Source organism: Lissotriton helveticus, chromosome 5_1 (genome assembly GCF_964261635.1).
Source record: "Lissotriton helveticus chromosome 5_1, aLisHel1.1, whole genome shotgun sequence".
NCBI lineage: Eukaryota > Metazoa > Chordata > Amphibia > Caudata > Salamandridae > Lissotriton > Lissotriton helveticus.
The window spans coordinates 1078000929-1078021715 of NC_136065.1; the positions used below are offsets into that span (position 1 = coordinate 1078000929).

General features: G+C 44.8%; 1 protein-coding gene across 1 annotated transcript in view; it reads right to left on the reverse strand.

The window, feature by feature from the left end:
- SFXN3 (sideroflexin 3) overlaps positions 1-20787 on the reverse strand; it is a 245707-nt gene that overhangs the window by 44881 nt on the left and 180039 nt on the right. The window contains exon 9 of the mRNA XM_078643640.1: positions 12285-12334. Coding sequence (XP_078499766.1) covers positions 12285-12334 — 50 coding nt within the window. The remainder of the gene's footprint in view (positions 1-12284; positions 12335-20787) is intronic.

Sequence of the window (20787 nt, forward strand, 5' to 3'; positions counted from 1 at the left end):
CCAAACGTTGGTCCACATTCCGCGAGTCCTTAAAGACAGAGCGGGTGGTCATTTATTCCGCTGTTTAGAGGCAAAATTCTGGAATGCGCTCCCTGCTCCCATTAGAGCAATCCAGAATCACCTGGCCTTTCGAAAAGCAATAAAGACCTGGCTTTTCCCGTCTCTTCCTGTTTAACTGGTTTTTTTTCCTCCTCGGTTACGTCTTGGGTCTTTGGTGGCACTGGGACGCCCCGTTGCTGGGGCAGCTATGCACACTATAAATCTGACTAATAATAATAGTTATAAGTATCCCACAGAAATATTATTTTTCACTAAACCGAAGGGAGGTGTTGTATCAACTCATCGGCCATTATGCAAATGCTTGTGTTCCGAAGGAATCTTTTTACGACTCATCAACATAACAAATGCTGCCCTGCTGTTGTATGTTTTATTTTAAATCTACAGCACTTTTGCTCTTAGATGCATAGTTTGCCTTGCTAATTTTCCAATAGAGAAGTTTTGGGGGGAAAAAACAAATTTGAAAAGTTAAAATCGGGGGGCGTGTCGCGGAGCTCCGAAGCCCAAGTCAGCTAGCAGGTAGACCCGGCGAAGCCCCTGATGGTTTGACTCCCTACGGCGAGAGGGCCATGCCAGGGAGACCACCGAAGGCTGGAGCAGCCCTTTGGTGACGACATCCATCAAAGAAACCACCGATAAGTCAGCAGAGTCGCAAGCACAAACAAGATGGCAGCTGCAGTGGCGCCCGCAGCATTGAGCAACCTAGTCCTGCACTGAGGCATCGGGCAGAAACATTAACCTCTGTCCAGAAAAGCATTCCCTGCAAAGGCAAGTAGTAACACTGTGTCATCTGCCTTAAGGAGCCCCAGCATAGTGCAACACCACGCACGGCGACCCAGGCTGGAGGATGACCGACCCAGGACATGACAGTCCCAAGAGACCACAAGGTGGGGAAATGCCAAGCAGCACCAGATCTTGATGGTCCTGCCCCTACTGTAACTGAAGTGTGGAACCAGTGATCCACTGGTACCATCCTTATGTGCACACAATCTTTCCTCCTATTGAAAGAGGATTCAATGAGCATTTTGTTCGTTTCAGTATTTGTTCTTTTTATTTTTCCATCAATTTTCAAAAGTATACCATATATAACATTTTATGGTCTTTCATAAGTTTCAACATGTGACAAAGTCCATTAAACGGATCCAATGCATTTCGGGCCATTAGTTGTGCCCTTCATCAGGGAAAAGACACTATAAAATAAAACATAAGTAAACTTGCTGTCAGTGAATCTCTTATGTAACAAGGAAAACAGTTTCATATGTGGTGCTCTTAGAAATGTGAGTTGATGATGACAAGTGGAGGTTTTATGGTGTCACCTTAAGAAAACCTAAATACCCGTGTGTTTTAAAAGAAAGTTATATCTGCCATCTTACGTGTCACTGGCTCTGTAGAATTTCTGTAGGGGAAAAAATATAGGGAGAATATATGTATCGACGGCCTCCATATAAGTAAGATTTGAAAGCCATATTGCTACAGTGGTGGATTAGTTATTAGTACTAAACAGTGTACTATGATGACTAACCTTAAGATGTGGTTTAGATGGTTCGCCAGGGTATCTGCACGAACGCTCTTCACTCACGAACGCTGGTTTAGACGTGTCCGCCATTGCCCGCGTTTTAGTCAAATTCAAAGTTCCGATCACGTGATAAGTATAACTGAAAACAGACTCGCTGTAACGCTCCCATACTGGAGAAAAATTCCTACATACTGATGCGGCATGAATTAACTTTATCTTTATCTAAGCGCCGCCTTTGATACTGTCTCTCATCCAATCCTGTTGCATCGCCTGGAGGAGATAGGAGTGAGTGGGTCTGCCCTCCAGTGGTTTCGGTCTTTCCTCGAGGATCGTTTCTTCAGCGTTGCGGTGACACCGTTCCAGTCCAAGTTCCATCCTCTGAAACAGGGAGTACCGCAGGGATCCTCGCTGAGTCCCACGTTGTTCAATCTATACGTGAGACCGCTGGCTGAGGTTGTCAGGCAATGGGGTATGACCATGGTGTCATATGCCGATGACACTCAGCTTGCGGTTACGATCAGCGGGGATGTAGATCAGGACGCTCCCAGGTTTCAGAGTGGACTCAGGGCGGTGGCAAGCTGGATGGAGACCAACTGCCTCCAGCTCAACGCGAAGAAAACCGAGGTTATGATCGTCGGCAGACGGGCTGACCTCTGGGGGGATAGGTGGTGGCCTCCGGAGCTTGGGCCGGCCCCTCTTCCGGTGACGGAATTGAAAAACTTGGGAGTGTGGATGGATCCCACTCTTAGTTTTGAGGGGCACACAAAGAAGACGGCTGCCTGCTGTTTCGGAATCCTCCGGACCCTGCGCCCAGTCCTGAAGTTTTTTTACCCCCGCACCCGGCAGCTGGTTATACAGGCGACTGTTATATCACGCCTGGACTACGCCAGCTCCCTTCTGGTGGGCGCTAACCAGGCCGAAATTACCCGCCTTCAGCGGGTGCAGAACGCTGCTGCAAGGGCAATTGTTGGTCTCCCCCGATTTTGCCCTGTTTCCAGTACTTTGAAAGCTCTGCATTGGTTGCCAGTTAGGGCTAGAATTCAATTCAAAGTACTCTGTCTAGCTTTTAAGATTTTAAATGGCATGGCTCCTCAAACTCTCATGGGCCTCCTGACCTGGTAAGTCCCCACTCGGCACTTGAGATCTCTGGGTCAAGCTCTTACTATCACTCCCAGATATAAATTGTGCCGTGTTGGTGGCCGGTCTTTCCGGGTCAAGGCTGCCGAATTGTGGAACTCCCTCCCGGTGGGGATTCGGTTGTTGGAGGACCTCTTGTCCTTTCGCAGGGCCATTAAAACCTTTCTATTTTAACTTGATCCCTCTTTTTTAGCTGTTGTGTTTCTTGTGGTTGTTGCGTGGTACCTTGCCGTGCGCCGGGACGCCCCTTAGCTGGGGCAGCTGTGCGCAGTACAAATCCACGTAACATAACATAACATAACATCCTCGTGTTGAAATATTCATGGCCTAATCTTACTCAGTGTGTGTTGAAATAGGAAAATTTCATTGAAATTGAAAAATGAAAAAGGAAAAATGTATCATACTGTGGGGATCGAACCGTGTAGGATGAGCGTGGCTCGCAAGTGTCTTAGTGAGGCATGCTATTATATCATAGCTGGTTATTGACGTTAGTGGAGAGGGTATTAGTAATGAAATGTATGTTAACCCAGTACAATTGACAGTAGTTCATAGATGATAAACGTTTGGAACAAACAACATAAAATAAAATAAAATAGAGTAAAGTCTCACAGGGACTACAAAGTCGACCTTGGGGCCTGTTCAGAGGTAACATGATAGTTCAATTCTGTCGTTTAAACCAAAAGGCTTGTGCGTTGAGAGTCTTTGTATCCAAGCATTTTCTCTTTGCAGCAGAAATTTGGTATTGTCTCTTCCTTCTGCTTTATGGATGGTTTCCAGTATGATAAATTTCATTTGAGAAATGTTATGTTTTTCTTCAAGAAAGTGGGTTGCCAATGATGATTTCATGTTTTTAAGACGGATGTTTGATTAGTGTTCAGTAAGTCTTATTTTGATACGACGTTCGGTTTTTACGACATACAGTTTGCCACATGGGCATTTGAGTGCATATATAACATTACTGGAATCACATGTAGCGTTCTCTTTGAGTTTAACCTCATATCCTTTCATAGGATGGTTAATCTTGTTTCCTTTAATAATGCTATTGCAGTTTCCACAATTAAAACACGGTTTAGTGCCTGTGAATATAGTTGTTGTCATCGGTTTGTATTGCAACATTTCTCCTAGATTAGGTGCTCTTGTGAAAGCAAACAGTGGGGGTTGCACAAAGATCTGATTGAAGTCAGGTTCAAGGTTTAACAATGACCAGTGTTTAAATATGATCCTCTTGAATTTGGCGCTAGAGGTGGAATATTTTGAGACTGCCACTATGCGGCTCTGTTGTTTCTTTTGACTGGGTTGTAGTAATTTATTTCTGTCAATACTTGAGATCCTTTGTTTTGATTCCTCGATAGTCTCTTCAGGGTACCCTCTTTTGTGGAATTTAGTAGCAATTTCATCAATCCTTTGTTCCAATTTGTTTGGATCCGACGGGATTCTTTTAACACGTGCCATTTGTGAGAAAGGAAGGTATTTTTTAAGGTTAGGTTCATGAAAACTTGTGAAATGAAGCATGTTGTTTCTGTCTGTAGGTTTTACAAACAAGTCTGTTTCAAAGCTTTGTTGGTTGATAGTAATTTTAACATCTAAGAAGTTTACAGATTTGTCAGATATCTCCCAGGTCAGTTGGATGCGTTCATCAATTTGGTTGAATTCAGTGAGAGCAGTTTGTAGCTCCTCCTTGGTGAACTTCCAAATAATAAATATGTCGTCAATGTATGGTATCAAAAGTTTAAGGTTGTCTGTCCATTTTTTATTGGAAAAGATGTGCATCTCCTCATAGTGTTGCATGAATATGTTAGCGTATACGGGCGCCGCCGAGTTGCCCATGGCCATTCCAATTAATTGTTGATACCATGTGTCTTGGTATGTGAAATAACTTTGATATAGTGTAAAGAGCATTAGCTCCATCAAAAACGTTTGGAAAGACCGATCCAAGTCAGTGTTTAGTAGCGCCTTTTCAATCGCCTCTATTCCCAAGGAGTGGGGTATAGTGGTGTAGAGTGAACGTACATCCGCGGTGCAAAGCACTATTTTGTCTTCTGGATCTATGGTAACCTCCTCTAGTTTGGAAAGAAAATGGTTGGTATATTTTACATATGTTCTCATGGTTTGTACCGTAGGCTGGAGATATTTGTCCAAAAGTTGACCAATTGGTTCGTGTAAGCTACCACATGTTGAGACTATGGGTCTCAAAGGAGGGTCCATGATATTTTTGTGTATTTTTGGTACCATTCTTAAAATGGGGCTCTTCGGATTGGATTTTGTGAGAAAATTCTTTGTTCTATCATTGATCGTGCCTGCTTCATGAGCTTTCTCTATGATGTTTTGTAGATTCTTCATAAATTCCCGTGTAGGGTTATAATCCAGTTTCATATAGGTTGTGGTATCCGAAACATGTTCCATCACTTTAGACTGGTACATAGTACTGTTCATAATGACTAGCGCTCCCCCCTTGTCAGCTTTAGTACAGATTATTTTACTATTGGTTGATATTTTTTTGAGGGTATCCAAATCCTTTTGTGTTATGTTCTTAGCCCTTTTGTTTACATGTTTGATGTCAGAGAGATCTTTTTTCACCAGTTTTTCAAATAAATCAAGGGTCTTATGGCTGACCGGTGATTGAAAAGTACTTGGTGGTCTTAGTCCTCGTAACTGATCAGGCTCATCTTTAGTTTGTTGCGGTAGTACGTTGTCAAAAAAATGACGAATTCGGAGCTTACGCATGAGTTTAAAGAAACTTACTTCCAATTCCAAGTTATCTGTGACTGTGGTGGGTACAAAAGATGTGCCCTTTTGTAGAAGCTGAGTTTTGTGAGGGCTAAGGTGGTAATCACTGATATTGATGACCAATTGTTCTGGATTTAGGTCTTCTTCCCTTTCTTGTCTTTGACAGTTCCCGTTGTACTTCTCGTGTAGGGTGGTTCTTTCTCCTTTTCTTTTTCCTTTGTTCTTTCCTCTCCGGGGTCTCCTTTTTGTGATTGACCCTGTTCTAAAAAACGATTTGGTTCAATTTGGATAGAGGTAGTGGGTTGCTCTAATTGTGTGGTATCCGAAGTTTTAGTCATGTGTTGAACTCTCTGGGATCTTTGAGTGGTGTCACTATCTGATGAAGAGGTCTCTGTTTGGGACGTATAAGGTCTATTCCGTCTTTTTTGGGCGTAGACTTCAGCCCACGTATAGACTTCTCCCAGCCTGTAGTCAAGAGTATCCCTCTTGAATTTACGTATTTTTCGTTCATTGATGTCACTGGTGTGTTTGTCTATTTGCATTTGTAAATCATCCAGGGTTTTCTTTAGTTCTTCTTCAGACATCATTATGGATAGTTCCTCTGATACTTCAGAAATCTCTGTGGGTAATTCTTCAAGTAATCCCGACAGTTCTTCTATAATTAAAAGGATCAGATCCAGTGAGCATTTATTTAAAATTTCACACCACCTTTCCTGGAATTTTTTTGAGTTTTTACAAAGGGATGGCTTTAGGGCAATTCTGAGGCCCCTCGGTATACGTTGATTACGGTGATATTTTATAAGTGTGCTGGCATGAAGTTGTTGATTAGTACGTCTCTTGGAGAGGTATAATAATTGTCTAATGTATTGCTCCTTGGTCCGAGTAGTAGTTTCCTGTGAGATTTCTTCCCTGATTAGCGCATATATGCGGTCAGCTTCATCTGATTTGAAAGCAAAGGTGGAGGCTCTGGCCTCGGTGCTTTTCGAAAATTCATCGTAATTACTCATAATTTGTTTATTTGCGTGCTATCTGTCCTGTTGGGGACAAACAAAGTAGAACACTAAAAATGGTAGGGCAGATGCACAGCTATTTCAACAAAAGTTCCTCAAGTTTGTAGGTGCTACACAAGTGACGTCGAGCGTCCCACGGCGTCTATTGTACTGTAACTGAAGTGTGGAACCAGTGATCCACTGGTACCATCCTTATGTGCACACAATCTTTCCTCCTATTGAAAGAGGATTCAATGAGCATTTTGTTCGTTTCAGTATTTGTTCTTTTTATTTTTCCATCAATTTTCAAAAGTATACCATATATAACATTTTATGGTCTTTCATAAGTTTCAACATGTGACAAAGTCCATTAAACGGATCCAATGCATTTCGGGCCATTAGTTGTGCCCTTCATCAGGGAAAAGACACTATAAAATAAAACATAAGTAAACTTGCTGTCAGTGAATCTCTTATGTAACAAGGAAAACAGTTTCATATGCGGGCAATGGCGGACACGTCTAAACCAGAGTTCGTGAGTGAAGAGCGTTCGTGCAGATACCCTGGCGAACCATCTAAACCACATCTTAAGGTTAGTCATCATAGTACACTGTTTAGTACTAATAACTAATCCACCACGGTAGCAATATGGCTTTCAAATCTTACTTATATGGAGGCCGTCGATACATATATTCTCCCTATATTTTTTCCCCCTACAGAAATTCTACAGAGCCAGTGACACGTAAGATGGCAGATATAACTTTCTTTTAAAACACACAGGTATTTAGGTTTCTTAAGGTGACACCATAAAACCTCCACTTGTCATCATCAACTCACATTTCTAAGAGCACCACATATGAAACTGTTTTCCTTGTTACATAAGAGATTCACTGACAGCAAGTTTACTTATATTTTATTTTATAGTGTCTTTTCCCTGATGAAGGGCACAACTAATGGCCCGAAATGCATTGGATCCGTTTAATGGACTTTGTCACATGTTGAAACTTATGAAAGACCATAAAATGTTATATATGGTATACTTTTGAAAATTGATGGAAAAATAAAAAGAACAAATACTGAAACGAACAAAATGCTCATTGAATCCTCTTTCAATAGGAGGAAAGATTGTGTGCACATAAGGATGGTACCAGTGGATCACTGGTTCCACACTTCAGTTACAGTACAATAGACGCCGTGGGACGCTCTACGTCACTTGTGTAGCACCTACAAACTTGAGGAACTTTTGTTGAAATAGCTGTGCATCTGCCCTACCATTTTTAGTGTCCTGCCCCTACTGTGCCAGGTACCTGACCAGAACTGCATGTTTTGGTCATCACCACCAATAGAAATCCGGTTACTGTGGGGGGGAGAGCTTGACTGGCTGATAGCGACTGGAGGGCCTTAATATACAGGGAAGCAGAGAAGGGATAATGCCCTCCCCACTGTCCTAAGGAGGAGTTTGTTGGGAACAGCCCATCCCACTGGCTCCTGAAGAGGGATATCCCAATTCCCAAACACCCATCTTGTGGCACTAAAATCACCTGACTCTCCCCAACACAGGTGGTTTTGAGGGCTTGATTCTGCACCTCCATTCAGTTCCTCGGTGAGACCGATCTGTAGAGAGACCTAGACACCCGTCATGACGACCCATCGTGTGGAGAAAGATGCGACGCTAAGGGACATGCTCTCCAAGGCCTCCGCCAAGAAGATGGATCAGCTGCATGATCCTTAACCTTCTATGTCAACTCTCTGCGATACACCAAATTAATATGTCCCAGACAGAGACATGCTCCTACATGCCTTTAGCATGCTGCAGTTGGACATAGTTGCCCTGAAACACGAAATAGCCACAGGCATTAGAGAGCTCAAAAGAGATGTAAGCAAGCTTGGCTAGTGGGTAGACACCCTGGAACAAAATAGTGATGCTAGGGAGGAAGAACTCTATGACCACAGAAATTAATTGCTTGACCTGTGTGACAGGAATACAGACCTGCAACTGCGCCTGAAGGATCTTGAAAACAGATCTCGCTGATCGAACATCAGAATCAAAGGATTTCCATTCCAGACTGCTTTCGGCAACTTACAGGAGTATGTAATTCACTTTTTCCGCTAGATCCTCCCTGAGCTCAAGGAGCAAGAAATCACACTGGATGGCATGCACAGAGCAGGCCGCCCGTCATTATCCCCAGGAACGCCGCAAGACATACTGACATTTGTACACCATTATCGCCAGAAGGAAGCAATAATATCGGTAGTGAGGAAGAAGAAGTACATTACGTTTGAAGGTACAAGGATGTGGCTGACCAGGACTTGTCTGCCATCATGCTACAGAGTCGTTGAGGCTCCAGTCACCACCTTCCTATGAGAAAAAGGAGTCAGAAAATACATGAGAACACAGATTCAGACTGACCTTTGTCTGGAACAATGAGACTCACACGATTCGCACCCTAGAGGAGGCCCAAATGATTTTGGGACTGGCGACACGCTCGGGTGAGGAGGCTGGCGCACCAGGGCGAGGAAGCTCCGTGACCTCCTCAAAAGCAGATGGACACCACAGCCACAGAAATAAAACGAGTAAACCTACGGCAGCAGAGAGCCGCAAGAAACGGTCCACATTACTTCAACACCTACAGCATAGGAAACCCTTCCGGATCAAGATTTCACCTAGCTCACAGTAACAAAAGCTGAGGGATGCCGCCCACTAAACCATGGATGTGGTCACCGCAACCCTCTTGAATCCACCAGAAAGGGCCGGTAGGGTCTGCCCACGCCTTCACATCTACAAGTTGGCACAGAGACAACAGCACACCACTATATTGTCGCACACCTCATAGTGGTTATCTGTCAGTGACGTGAACAACGATCATTACACTGTGTTTGCTCTGACAATGGTAGCAATTGCGTTACCATGTTTTGGTCATTGCCTTTCCCCTTACTGTTCTACTGCTAGCCCACAAAATCCTTCTCCCACCAGCGACAATGCTGAAGCTTAAACACCAAGGGAATCTATGACAATCGAACTCCTACACTACTCCTTGACCAATGCTATTTCCTCTAAGGTACCATGGTTAAGATCCTGAGTTTCAAAGTCTGTGGACTCAGTGCTCCTGCAAAGCAAAAAGCATTACTCACTATGATCAGAGACTCCAAATGCGACAAATGCCTTGAAGAGACCCATCTCTTCAAGGATGAGTGGAAGCGTTTGAGGTCCCGCTGGCTTACTGACAGTATTTCTCCTCCGGATTAGGAAAAAAGTTGGGGTAGAGATTCTGCTGGCCATGCACTTCCACAGACAAGTCTTTCAGCTTCAGGCAGACCCCCCGGTTAACTGCTTTCAATAAGACTCTCGATACGCACTCACCTTCACAAAAGCCACTATTTACGCCCTCAATGAACATCAGGAAAGGTTAATTATAGATGCAGTGGGATGGGTACTCACCCCTCCTGATGCAGAGTTCTCATTGGGGACGACTTCAACCTAGTCCCAAACACGATACTGGAAATCTCAGAGCCCAGGACGGGTCAGAAAGAGGCTTCTAGCAAGACAGGCTTGGGGTGACTGAGAGATGCAGGCCTGGGATTAGGCACCCAGTTGCGCAAATGGGTATGGTGTAGCTATGCAAACCTCATAGCCAAAGTGAAGGTTAATGAAATACCTTCACAAACCTTTCAGACTGCAAGGCAGGTTAGGCAGGGCTGCTCCTTATCTCCACTACTGTTTGCCCTATATAAGGAACCCTTTGCAGAACGGCCAGCATTCCCATATCACAGGCATCAACATGGGCAGCCAGGAACATAAAAGTGTACTACATGCGGATGACGTCATGATTTCACTAATGCAACCACAGACCTATGTATCCCCTCCTGCTGCAAGAGCTAGAGGCCTTTAGCAAATCCTATGGCTTCAAGGTTAACCTGCAGAAATCCCATGCCCTTAATCTTAACGTACCTCATACTGCTAAGCTTCATTTAGAGCGCCTCTTCCTGTTCCCATGGGCCACGCAGGGGATCCCCTACCTGGGACTTCAAATCTACTCCATGGTTGAAAAGACATCAGAATGCAACTATGCTGCACTGCTATCAAAATTTGCTCAGACATACAATCTTGGAAGGGAAGCCCCATTTCATGGTTGGGTTGGATTGCAGCCATTAAGATGTCACTTCTCCTGAAGATTATTTACGTTATGCAAACTCTCCATATATGACCCCCCCAGTTATCATGGAGGAATTCCAGACACTGATTGTAACTTACATCTGGGATGGTAGGAAGGCACAAATGGCTAAGAAGCATACCTACATACCACTAAAAGAGTATGGACTAGGCATTTCTCACCTGATATGCTTTTACCAGTCAGCCCAGCTGAGATGAGCTACATGGTAGAATGGAGCAGGACACTCCCCGAAAAACACTGGTGCTTTATTGACCAAGCCATCACCAGGATCCACATATGAAAAGCTCCCTGGCGGCTTAAAAAACATTGAGCGCCTGGGATCTATGTCTCTCCAGTGGTTCGGGCGACCATGGGTATATGGGATAAGGTTAAGCTGGCAAAGGGACTCCCCACACACATCTCCCCAGTAACGCCCATTGTGGGGAACCTTGCCTTCCCCCCCAGCCGTGCAGGGCACGACATACCTTGTACGCCAAGAAGCCAACTGCAAAAGGATAGGGGACTTCTTTGACTACTGTGGGCTTATGGACTTCCCACAAATCCAAAGCAATTATGGTGTGCCAAATGGCGATTACTGGTGCAGTGTTGCCATCTGACACTGGGTAACTCAGCCTAGTGTACGCCCCTATGCCACCAGATCACTTACGTCATTTGAAAAATGGCTTCTTACCCGCAGCAATGAAAAGAGCCTCCTCTCTGATATCTACAACTTTTTAAATACCTTTACGATCACCTATATAACTCCAGCCCAGGAGAGATGGGAGGTTGAATGTGAATGTACTTTTATTTCCAAGGAATGGTCTGATATTTTACACAGAATTCATATTCCCGCTCATAGGGCTTCTGGGAAAGAGCTGCTTCTCAAACTGGCACACTAAGGGTATTACATTCCAGCTAGAGTGGCTGAACAGAAACATGGCGCAACTGATATCTGTTGGGGTAAATGTGGCCACCCAGGTATCTTACTCCACCTTCTTTGGCACTGCCCCAAATTACATCGCGACTGGACAGAGGTACTAGCCGATATTAATTACATGTACGGCACAGAGATCCCTAACTTTCCCAGCTACATACTGTTACGGCTCCCTCACGCCTACACATACCCTCTGCGTTCACAGACAGGGAAAGCGATAACCCTAGCACTATGCGCAGCTAAGCAAGTTCTCTAGACCAAGAGGGGCACAGACACTGTACCATCGCATGTCGATTGGCTGCATGAGCTATGGTACTTACCAGGCATGAAAAAACAGTTGGTAGTGGCAGATAACAAACTCCCCCGATTTGACAAGCCATGGGGCCCATGCATACAATTCCTTTCCGAGACTTTCCGTGAGCTCACCTGTCTGGCACACCTTCACATGCTTTGACTCACGACCAGAGACCCACCAGGAGTGAAGGAGAAAGTGCGCATAAACACTCTCTCAATCCCCCATCATCTAATACTGTTGTCTGTTTAAGCGGCTAGCTCTGTCGAGCTATCTTACCCTCCCCTCCAGCTGTCACCCCCCAAGGCTTTCCCCTCCACTCCCCCAACTCTGGTTCGTTCATTTACCCTCACCTTATATTAATCCTCAACGGCTGCTGGTTATGAGTGAGACACCTGTTTGTATTTCTACATATTTTTTAAATCAATAAAAGAGATTTAAACCTAAAAAGTTAAAATCTATCAATTCAAAAGGCAGGAGTTACCTTCATGAAAGCTCTCTTTTCCAGCGCATTCATGATGACAGGCGGGATCGCTGAAAGGGAAAGAAAGAAAGGGATAAACAGGTTCAACAACTACAGAAATGTTCCTCTCAGAGCTCATGCAGTCTGCCATTACTACATAGGTTTGTTATCGTTTCTTCCTAGACAGAACACTTAATGAACGTAAAGTAAAGGACATTTCACTTCCACAAACTCCGAGAACACTTATGGAGGCCTATCCAGGCCCATTTTGGGTATCACCAATACTAACATTAAGGTAAATCCAGAGGTCATGCTGAAAAGGTGCCTGGATATTTGTTCACTCCTCCCAGGGTTAATCTGATGGATTAAGGGTTCAGCAGCCTGTACCTCTTATTCTGCATCAAGCTCACTCTACCACGATGCCTAGTTTATGCAGGTGACTGCAGGTGGCTGGCCCCAGCATTTATAGTTGGGGACCAGCATTTTTTGTCAATAGACATTGCCCCAGCGCAAGAGAGAGAGAGAGAAATGTAGGAAAGGGAGAAAGAAGCAGGATTTTAAAGCTATGAAAAAAAGGACAAAGTCAAAGAGCCTGGAAAAGTAAGATACAAAAACAGGAACTATAGGGTGGTGGCGAAATAAGGAATGAAGTGAAATAATAGGCAGCGCTTGTGTTCGGCAATCCTGGAATTCAGCCGTGCGGCGACGGATTTCTATGAAAACCTTTGGGGCTACCACTTTTTTCCAAACAAATTATGCACTAGCCTGTCCTGTTGTTAGTTACCTGAATTCACCGACCACCATAACAATGTTAGGCTCTGGATATGTCCCAAGCAAGGAGCAAAGCCAATTCAAAAGCTTTCACACTAATTTTGTAGCCAATCCAGTAGCACAATCATGAACGTGAACTTCCAGTCAGACATCACAGTTGTGGGCACTTCAAAATCACCTCTGCACAGAATTCGAAGTGCATATTATTCGTGTACCGGATTGTTTCACTTTAAATTAAATGCACACCAATGGGAGGTCAAATTATTCAAAGCCCATAAACATTCAAATTAGTATCATCATCACGCTCATCACTGCTGAAGTAGATGAAACCTGTGTGTGTGCTCCATACTGCACTTTTTGAGGAAGAACCAGTGCTTTAAGTGGGCCGGGTCCTGTTCTTAAAAGTAGGTGATTAGACGGGTCCCTATCGAGCTGTACATTGTTGCCATCACCCTCAGGGTGAAAAGTTGTGTTTTGGGATTTTTTTTAACTTTGCAGCAGTACCACCCTTCTCTGCCTTTGATGTAACTTCAAAGAGTTCTTTCACAGCCTCATTTCAGAACGGAATAATTTTCAATATTATATACAACGAAGCCATAGCTGCTGCTTATTTATCTTATGCAACTAACAACCATTGACAAAGTCAATAGTCCTAGCTTGTTGTAGGTGAAATGTTACTTGATGTATCATATATCTGGATGCAATGGCAGAAACGGCAAAATACCAGTCGGGTATGCTATGCACAGAGGTTTGGCTTACTTGTTTTAAAGCCACGCCCTTAATTTCACCAGCCACGCCCCTATGTGGGACCCCCAGTTCTTTCATCACACTTAAAGCCCTGGGAACAAGGGACCAGCTTGTTAGAAACGGTTCCAAAAAAGATTACCCATTCCGCTGGCTCAGTGAGTGGTACCTTCTCGGCTGGGGCGTTCCTACTCTTGCAAGGTTCCCTCTTTGGCGCCCTCAGCACTGATGAAACGAACAGGCTCAGCACGAGGCGGCACGTGCTGCCCACACAGGGCCTGGTCTGCCCCAGCCCCAGCCCCACCATCACCTTACTCCACACCTACCTAGACTCTTTCTGACGGCAACAGTCCAGGATACCCTGAGTGCTCCTTACTTTAATACTGCGGGAAGAACTAACAGGTAGATTCATCAAGCATTTTTGCGAGCGCAAACGGTGCGAATCGCAAAATTCGTCCGTTTGCGCCCGCAAAAATGGCATTTGAGATTCATCAATGGGTCATGTACTCGCAATTTGAAAAATCGCAAATAATTGCGATTTTTCAAATTGCGATCTCATTTAAGGAATCTCAATTAGAGATTCCTTAAATGCTATTCATGATCCATTTCTGATTTGCGAATTCGCTATTTTTGGACGCTATTTACCGCGAAGTCTGACTTCGTGGTAAATAGCGAAAACTTAGAAAAATGCACTTTAGTGCATTTTTCTTAGTTGGATGTTACACACACACATGTCCTTGGACATGTGTGTGCGCAACATCAGTCTACATTTTCATTTCAGGGGTGCTACAGAGTGTCCTTTGGACACCCCTAGCACCCTTGAAATCGCATCCTTATTTGCGATTAGCAATTTGCTAATCGCAAATAAAGAACATGTAGAAATCGCAATTATTTTTGCGATTTCTACATGAATCCCGTTTTGCGAGTCTTTAATAGCGATTCCTTAATAATCGCTATTAAGGACTCGCAAAACGGGACATTGATGAATCTAGGTGCAAGTGTAAAATCTAGATTTAGCGAAATTTGTGTTTAAGGACAAAAGAAAATGTCGAAACAACTTTGTTAAGTTTTTCATGATTAATGCCAAAATTAAAGGTTTGGGCTAGAACGCTACTGACACCACTCTGCTTTCTACTTGCCTAGTGAAGACCTTGCAAGACGGGTGTCAAATTATTGTGAGGGTTAAATAATAGATGAAATGAAGGGGGCAAATAAATTGAAACAAAAGACAGGGGCATAGGTACTGGAAGTAGGGATGCTGGAGTGCCACAGCCCCCTAGACATAACCCTGCTGGAGTCCAGAAGATGAAGGAGCAATAAAGAGGTCTTTAAAATGTCTGCTTATTTTGTCATTTTTGCTATGCGTTCAACGACAACAAAGGTCAAACGTCAGACGGAGTCTCCTGACAAATTGTTGCTTATGGGGAACTGGTATTTATTTTAAATTCTCTGACTGCACAGTGAGAGCGAGGACTGTGTAAAAATGGCCTAGGGTGACAATCTTGCTGGAGTACAGCAAGTGAAAGGAAAGGCTGTGGGATGTCCGCTTTTTTCCTAACACACAGCATTTAAATACAGGCAAATGATGCACATATTCTCAAAATACATCAGCAATTAGGAAAGTACAAATGAAGCACATTTTTGTAATTCTGAATTGTGATGGAAGCAAAGATTTTAATAGGATCAGGACACTTTACTGGGTGATGCATAAATGAAAAGTATTCGCTGAACCCCCAATTTCCACAAATTATCAATTGTGCACTATATAGTTTTACCAGTGAAACGGCATGTCTATGTAAATGTTGTGGCTATTTCAATTGAAAATGTGCTGTCTGTAGTGACCGAGCACTAGGACCCTGTTGTTTTTTTTTCTTTTTTTTTTTTTCTCTCTCTCTCTCTCTCTCTCTCTCTCTCTCTCCATCGATCTATCATTTTCCTTCATTATTCTGAGGGTAATGTACCAAGGACTTGAATATGTGACAAAGCCATTCTGTTTGCAAGAAAGGGGGAGATGTAGTGACCGAGCACTAGGACCCTGTGGGTCACAGGGCAGTGACCAGGTCACTGGACAGGACTTCCTGTGGACGGACAGGAAGGGGCAGTACAGAGTAGGACGAGGACGAGGACGGACGTGCTGAAGCACTCCGAGCATGCATGCCAAATAAAGATCCTTGAAACATATCTGGTGTCCGGCGTGTTCCCTGAGCCCACCTAACAAGATACGACACTGTCTGTAAATGACAGTGGCTACCACACCAGCCTCCAAAATGCACCATCGGATACAGACTGCTCTCCTGCTGAATGGATCCGGCACATCTGCTTCACATACTTTTTGTGTGAGGCTTGGATTTTTGGCAGTCCCTGTGACTTCATGATACCCTTATTGGCAGCACCCCCACTCTAAACATTTTTAAGCACCACTGGACAGAAGCTATCATTTCAAGAGATGGTGCAATGTATTTATGTTACACAGGAATAAGGCAAACTAATACTTCATAAATGATTATGGGTACATGGTACTATAAAGGTATGACCTGAGACTTAGTACTGCATCTTAAGATGCTCTTGATGCCACGAATCTGACCCACTAGCGATTCCAACTCCATGACTGTCAGCAAAACGAGTGAACTATTTCTTGTGATACCTGAGATGAGTGTCAGTTCATGAGTCAAGGCATGCTCACCTATAGTGCGCAGATCACTCCTAGACAAACGTCTGCAGTGTTTGTGCACGTGTGTGTGTGTGTGCATGTATGTATGTTTACTCCTGCAAGCTCCCACCACTCTTGAGAAATCGTGGCTTCACAGCGGACTCTGGTTTCCAAGTGTCTCTAAGTACAACCCTAGAACCGGAGGTCGCTACTCACACCACCAGAGCATCACAACTCCTCACATCTTCAGTCACTGTAATAATAAATGTTAAAGCTTCAATTTACACCTTTGTAAAAAGATAAGGGCGATTTACTTCTGTCAGTGGTATACGTCTGGCGCCTTCGACACAGTACAGCACTCCGCTTCTCTGTACCTAGGCTTGTACCATACGATCACACAAACATACAGTTCAAGTGTGTCTCACTAAGGGAGCTAGACTTATCCAGGTGCCCAGAAAAGACGAGAGCCCTGTCATAATACCGTAATGCCCAGAGGCGGTAATAGTTTTACCAAGTGACATTACCACAGCGTTTAGTGTCTTTGTGTTAAAGAGAAGGAATTGCCAGTAGTAACAAGGGTACCAGAAATAAAGCGATGTATTCCTCCTGCTGACATCTGGCCGTAATACTGTGCGTTGGCACAGCAAAGGCACGCTATGCTGTAATGAAGTAGAATAGTGAAAACAAATTGAAACCATTTCCACCCAATTTTAAGTGGGGGGGGGGGGCGGATATGTATTTCTACAGCTCTCGTGTACTTGGTGGCACTGTATTTCGAAAATGAAAATTGGGTTTTTGAAAGATTTCTGTTGCAGCCGCTAGATCACTGGTTTGATATGTTATGAGTTATTTCCTCAGGTTATGCCTACAGTGCATTTACGGTTCCTACAGCACGCCTCTCACACAGAATAGAGAGTGCAAGCAAACACCGAAAAAGTGAACTCGATATCCTCAAAGCGGAGTGGTGGTCCAATGCCACCTGGAGCGCTTCAAAGGTTCCTTCCAGCTAAAGTTAAGGCAATGGGATTAGTTGCTTAAGGTCAAGCGGTTCATTCTGCAGGGATTAGGGCAAGGTGACCTTCTGTGCTCTTTTGCCTCTTGCTTTTGCTCTCCATCAGGAGTAATTGGTTGCACTGCCACAAATTAACAGGAGCAACTGAATGAACTTCATAGAACAAGCATTTGCAATGCAATAGGTCTCGCATTAATTAAGTTTAAGCTATTGGCATTGCTAAATATTGCAACACCAATTGCAACAAAAGTCCAAATTGTAGGCCAAAAATTGTTTTATTTATATTTGTAGCAATGGTGGCATGCTGCGCTTTAGATGAATATGTTTAAAAGTAAAGTGCGCCATACTGCAATTGCTACAATAGTTAATTGTGGATGCGTTAACAATTGATGTGTGCACTGATGGCTGGTGGTGTGTGTGCCTGTAGAAATTGTGCAATGATGGCTGGTGGTGTATGTGCCTGGTGGAGGTGTGCACTGCTGGCCGGTGGTGTGTGTGCCTGGTGAAAGCGTGCACTGACGGCTGGTGGTGTGTGTGTGCCTGGTGAAAGCATGCACTGACGGCTGGTGGTTTGTGTGTGCCTGGTGAAAGCGTGCACTGACGGCTGGTGGTGTGTGTGTGCCTGTTGAAAGCGTGCACTGACGGCTGGTGGTGTGTGTGCCTGGTGAAAGCGTGCACTGACGTCTGGTGGTGTGTGCCTGGTGGAAGCGTGCACTGACGGCTGGTGGTGTTTGTGCCCGGTGAAAGCGTGCACTGACAGCTGGTGGTGTTTGTGCCCGGTGAAAGCGTACACTGATGGTGTGGTTGTGTGTGTGGTGTGTGTGTTGTTGTGTGTGTGTTGTTGTTTGTGTGGTTGTGTGTGTATGGTTGTGTGTGGTTGTGTGTTTATTGGTTGTGTGTGTGTGTTTGTGTGCGTGTGTGGTTAAGTGTGGGGTTGTGTGTGTTGTGTTTGTGGTTGTGTGTGTGGTTGTGTGTGTGTGGTTGGGTGTGTGGGGTTGTGTGTGTGTTGTGTGTTTATTGGTTGTGTGTGGTTGTGTGTGTGTGGTTGTGTGTGTGTTTGAGGTTGTGTGTGTGTGTGGTTGTGTGTGTGGTTGTGTGCGTCATTGTGTGTGTCATTGTGTGTGTGTGGTTGGGTGTGTGGTTGTGTTTGTGTGGTTGTGTGTGTCTGTGTGTGTGGTTGTGTGTGTGTGTGGTTGTGTGTGTGGTTGTGTGTGTGGCTGGTGCTGTCATGTTTTCTGTCTCCCAACCGTCTACATGGACCTTCAGTAGATGGTGGATTTCTATCATACTCATCATCAAGCCATTGTAACAGCCACTGAAAGCACTATGTCTGCTCACTTCACTCTCACAGAGAACAAAAGCACATCCCTCATAAAGGAAGGAGGAGACACTCCCAGACAGAAGTGGGTTGGAGGTAGGAGCTACCTCAGATATATCTTGACGTTTTGGGAAATGTACGGTGAGGGAAGACCAAAGAAAGGGGGGTCAGTGTGGCAGGGAAATATGTATATTTTAAAATATGTGTGCAAATTGGACCATGAAAGGGATTGGAGTGTGACACTAGACTAAGTATCTAGCTTTCATGAATAACAAGAATGAGAACAACAGAATAAGAGCTGGGAAGATGCCATACACAGAAAATAAAATATATATGGGCAATGTGCGCTACATTTCACTAACGAATGCCAGCGGCAAAATACACAGAGCCACAGGGTGTTAGAAGGGAGGTCGAACAGTGGAACAAAGAAATATAGCAAAGAGAGTGAACGGAGAAATCGATGCAGAAAAGGACGAATGAAACGCTGCAGTGAGTCATGGGAAAAGACGGAAAACGTGCATGGGAAAGTAAGGAAGCAAGCTGAACGGCAGGGGTGTAAAAGGAGGCAATAAAGGAGGAGAGAGGAGAGAAGAAGGGAGGGGAGGCAAAGTGGCGGGAAGAATAGAGAGGGCATAAAGGGATCGAAGGCAAGGGAAAGAAAGGGGCGATAGACGCGATTAAGAGGAGCGACAGATGGACTTCAGAAAAAGATGGGTCTATGACGAAGGCCTCAATCAAACAGGGCTGTAAATACTTCCTACTTGTTGCCACTGTAATGTTGTGCACCAGGCCAAAATAAAAATGGCAATAATGCTTTGAACTTAATAAAGGAAAGTAAGAACAGTATTGACAGCAAAAAATGGTGTTTGAGGAGACTGATGGGTGCAGCACCTTCCTCTTCTGGAGAAAGCCCACAAAAATGACAAAGTGCCTTTAAAAAGGTGAAAAGCTTCGAAATAAAATGAACTAGTACCCAAATAAATACTTAAGCAACACTTTTGTTGCTGGTGGGAACCAAAATAAAACTTCAAAAGGCACGTGGATTCGTATCACCCTTAACAAGTGGAAACCCTAGGTGACGCACTGTGACGAAAGCACAGGTTGACTTGGTATGTACATGTAAAGAAACCTTGTGGTATGAAAAGCGACTGGAAACTTTCTATGACTGCACTGACCTGCGAGGAGGAAACACTGGAGACGAGATCCTGATTAGCGCCTCAACGCTACAACTTGCCGCACCCGCTTCGTGTCCACCCTCGGCGTTCATCTGGGCCACCTGTGGTAGGAGGACTGTGGGCTGCCGGAGGAGCGAGGAGCAACGCAACGCGGCAGGGACTCATTTTCCCAAGAGTCCTTGACTGACCATTGTCACCTGGTCCAGCGATCCCGGCGAGCCCCGCCCACCACCCCCTGAACTGCTTTAAAATCCCTTGCCTGCCTCTTGCCAGCGGGAAACTTTCTATGACTGCACTGACCTGCGAGGAGGAAACAATGGAGACGAGATCCTGATTAGCGCCTCAACGCTACAACTTGCCGCACCCGCTTCGCGAGTGCCGCTGCGCCGTGTCCACCCTCGGCGTTCATCTGGGCCACCTGTGGTAGGAGGACTGTGGGCTGCCGGAGGGGCGAGGAGCAACGCGGCAGGGACTCATTTTCCCAAGAGTCCTTGCCTGACCATTGTCACCTGGCCCAGCGATCCCGGCGAGCCCCGCCCACCACCCCCTGTAATCATTTAAAACTTGACAATAGCTTCCGCTGCGCGGGAGCGCGCGGGAGAAGCCCGGGACAAGGGCGGGACCGTTTGTGGCCGTTAGTGGCCGGAAGAGGCTGGGCTGGGCCACCCCTCTTGGTCTTTCTGCCCAACGCCAAAGGACCTTTACAGGTAGCCTAATCTTCCTGCTACTCTCTACCTGTACAATTGTGAGTGACATTTGACTAAAAAGCCTGAAGGTCTATAATCAGTACTAGCTGGAAGTAGCCCATGCTTGAAGAGTCTTACATTGGTTCATTTAGTTATCTTAGATCTCAC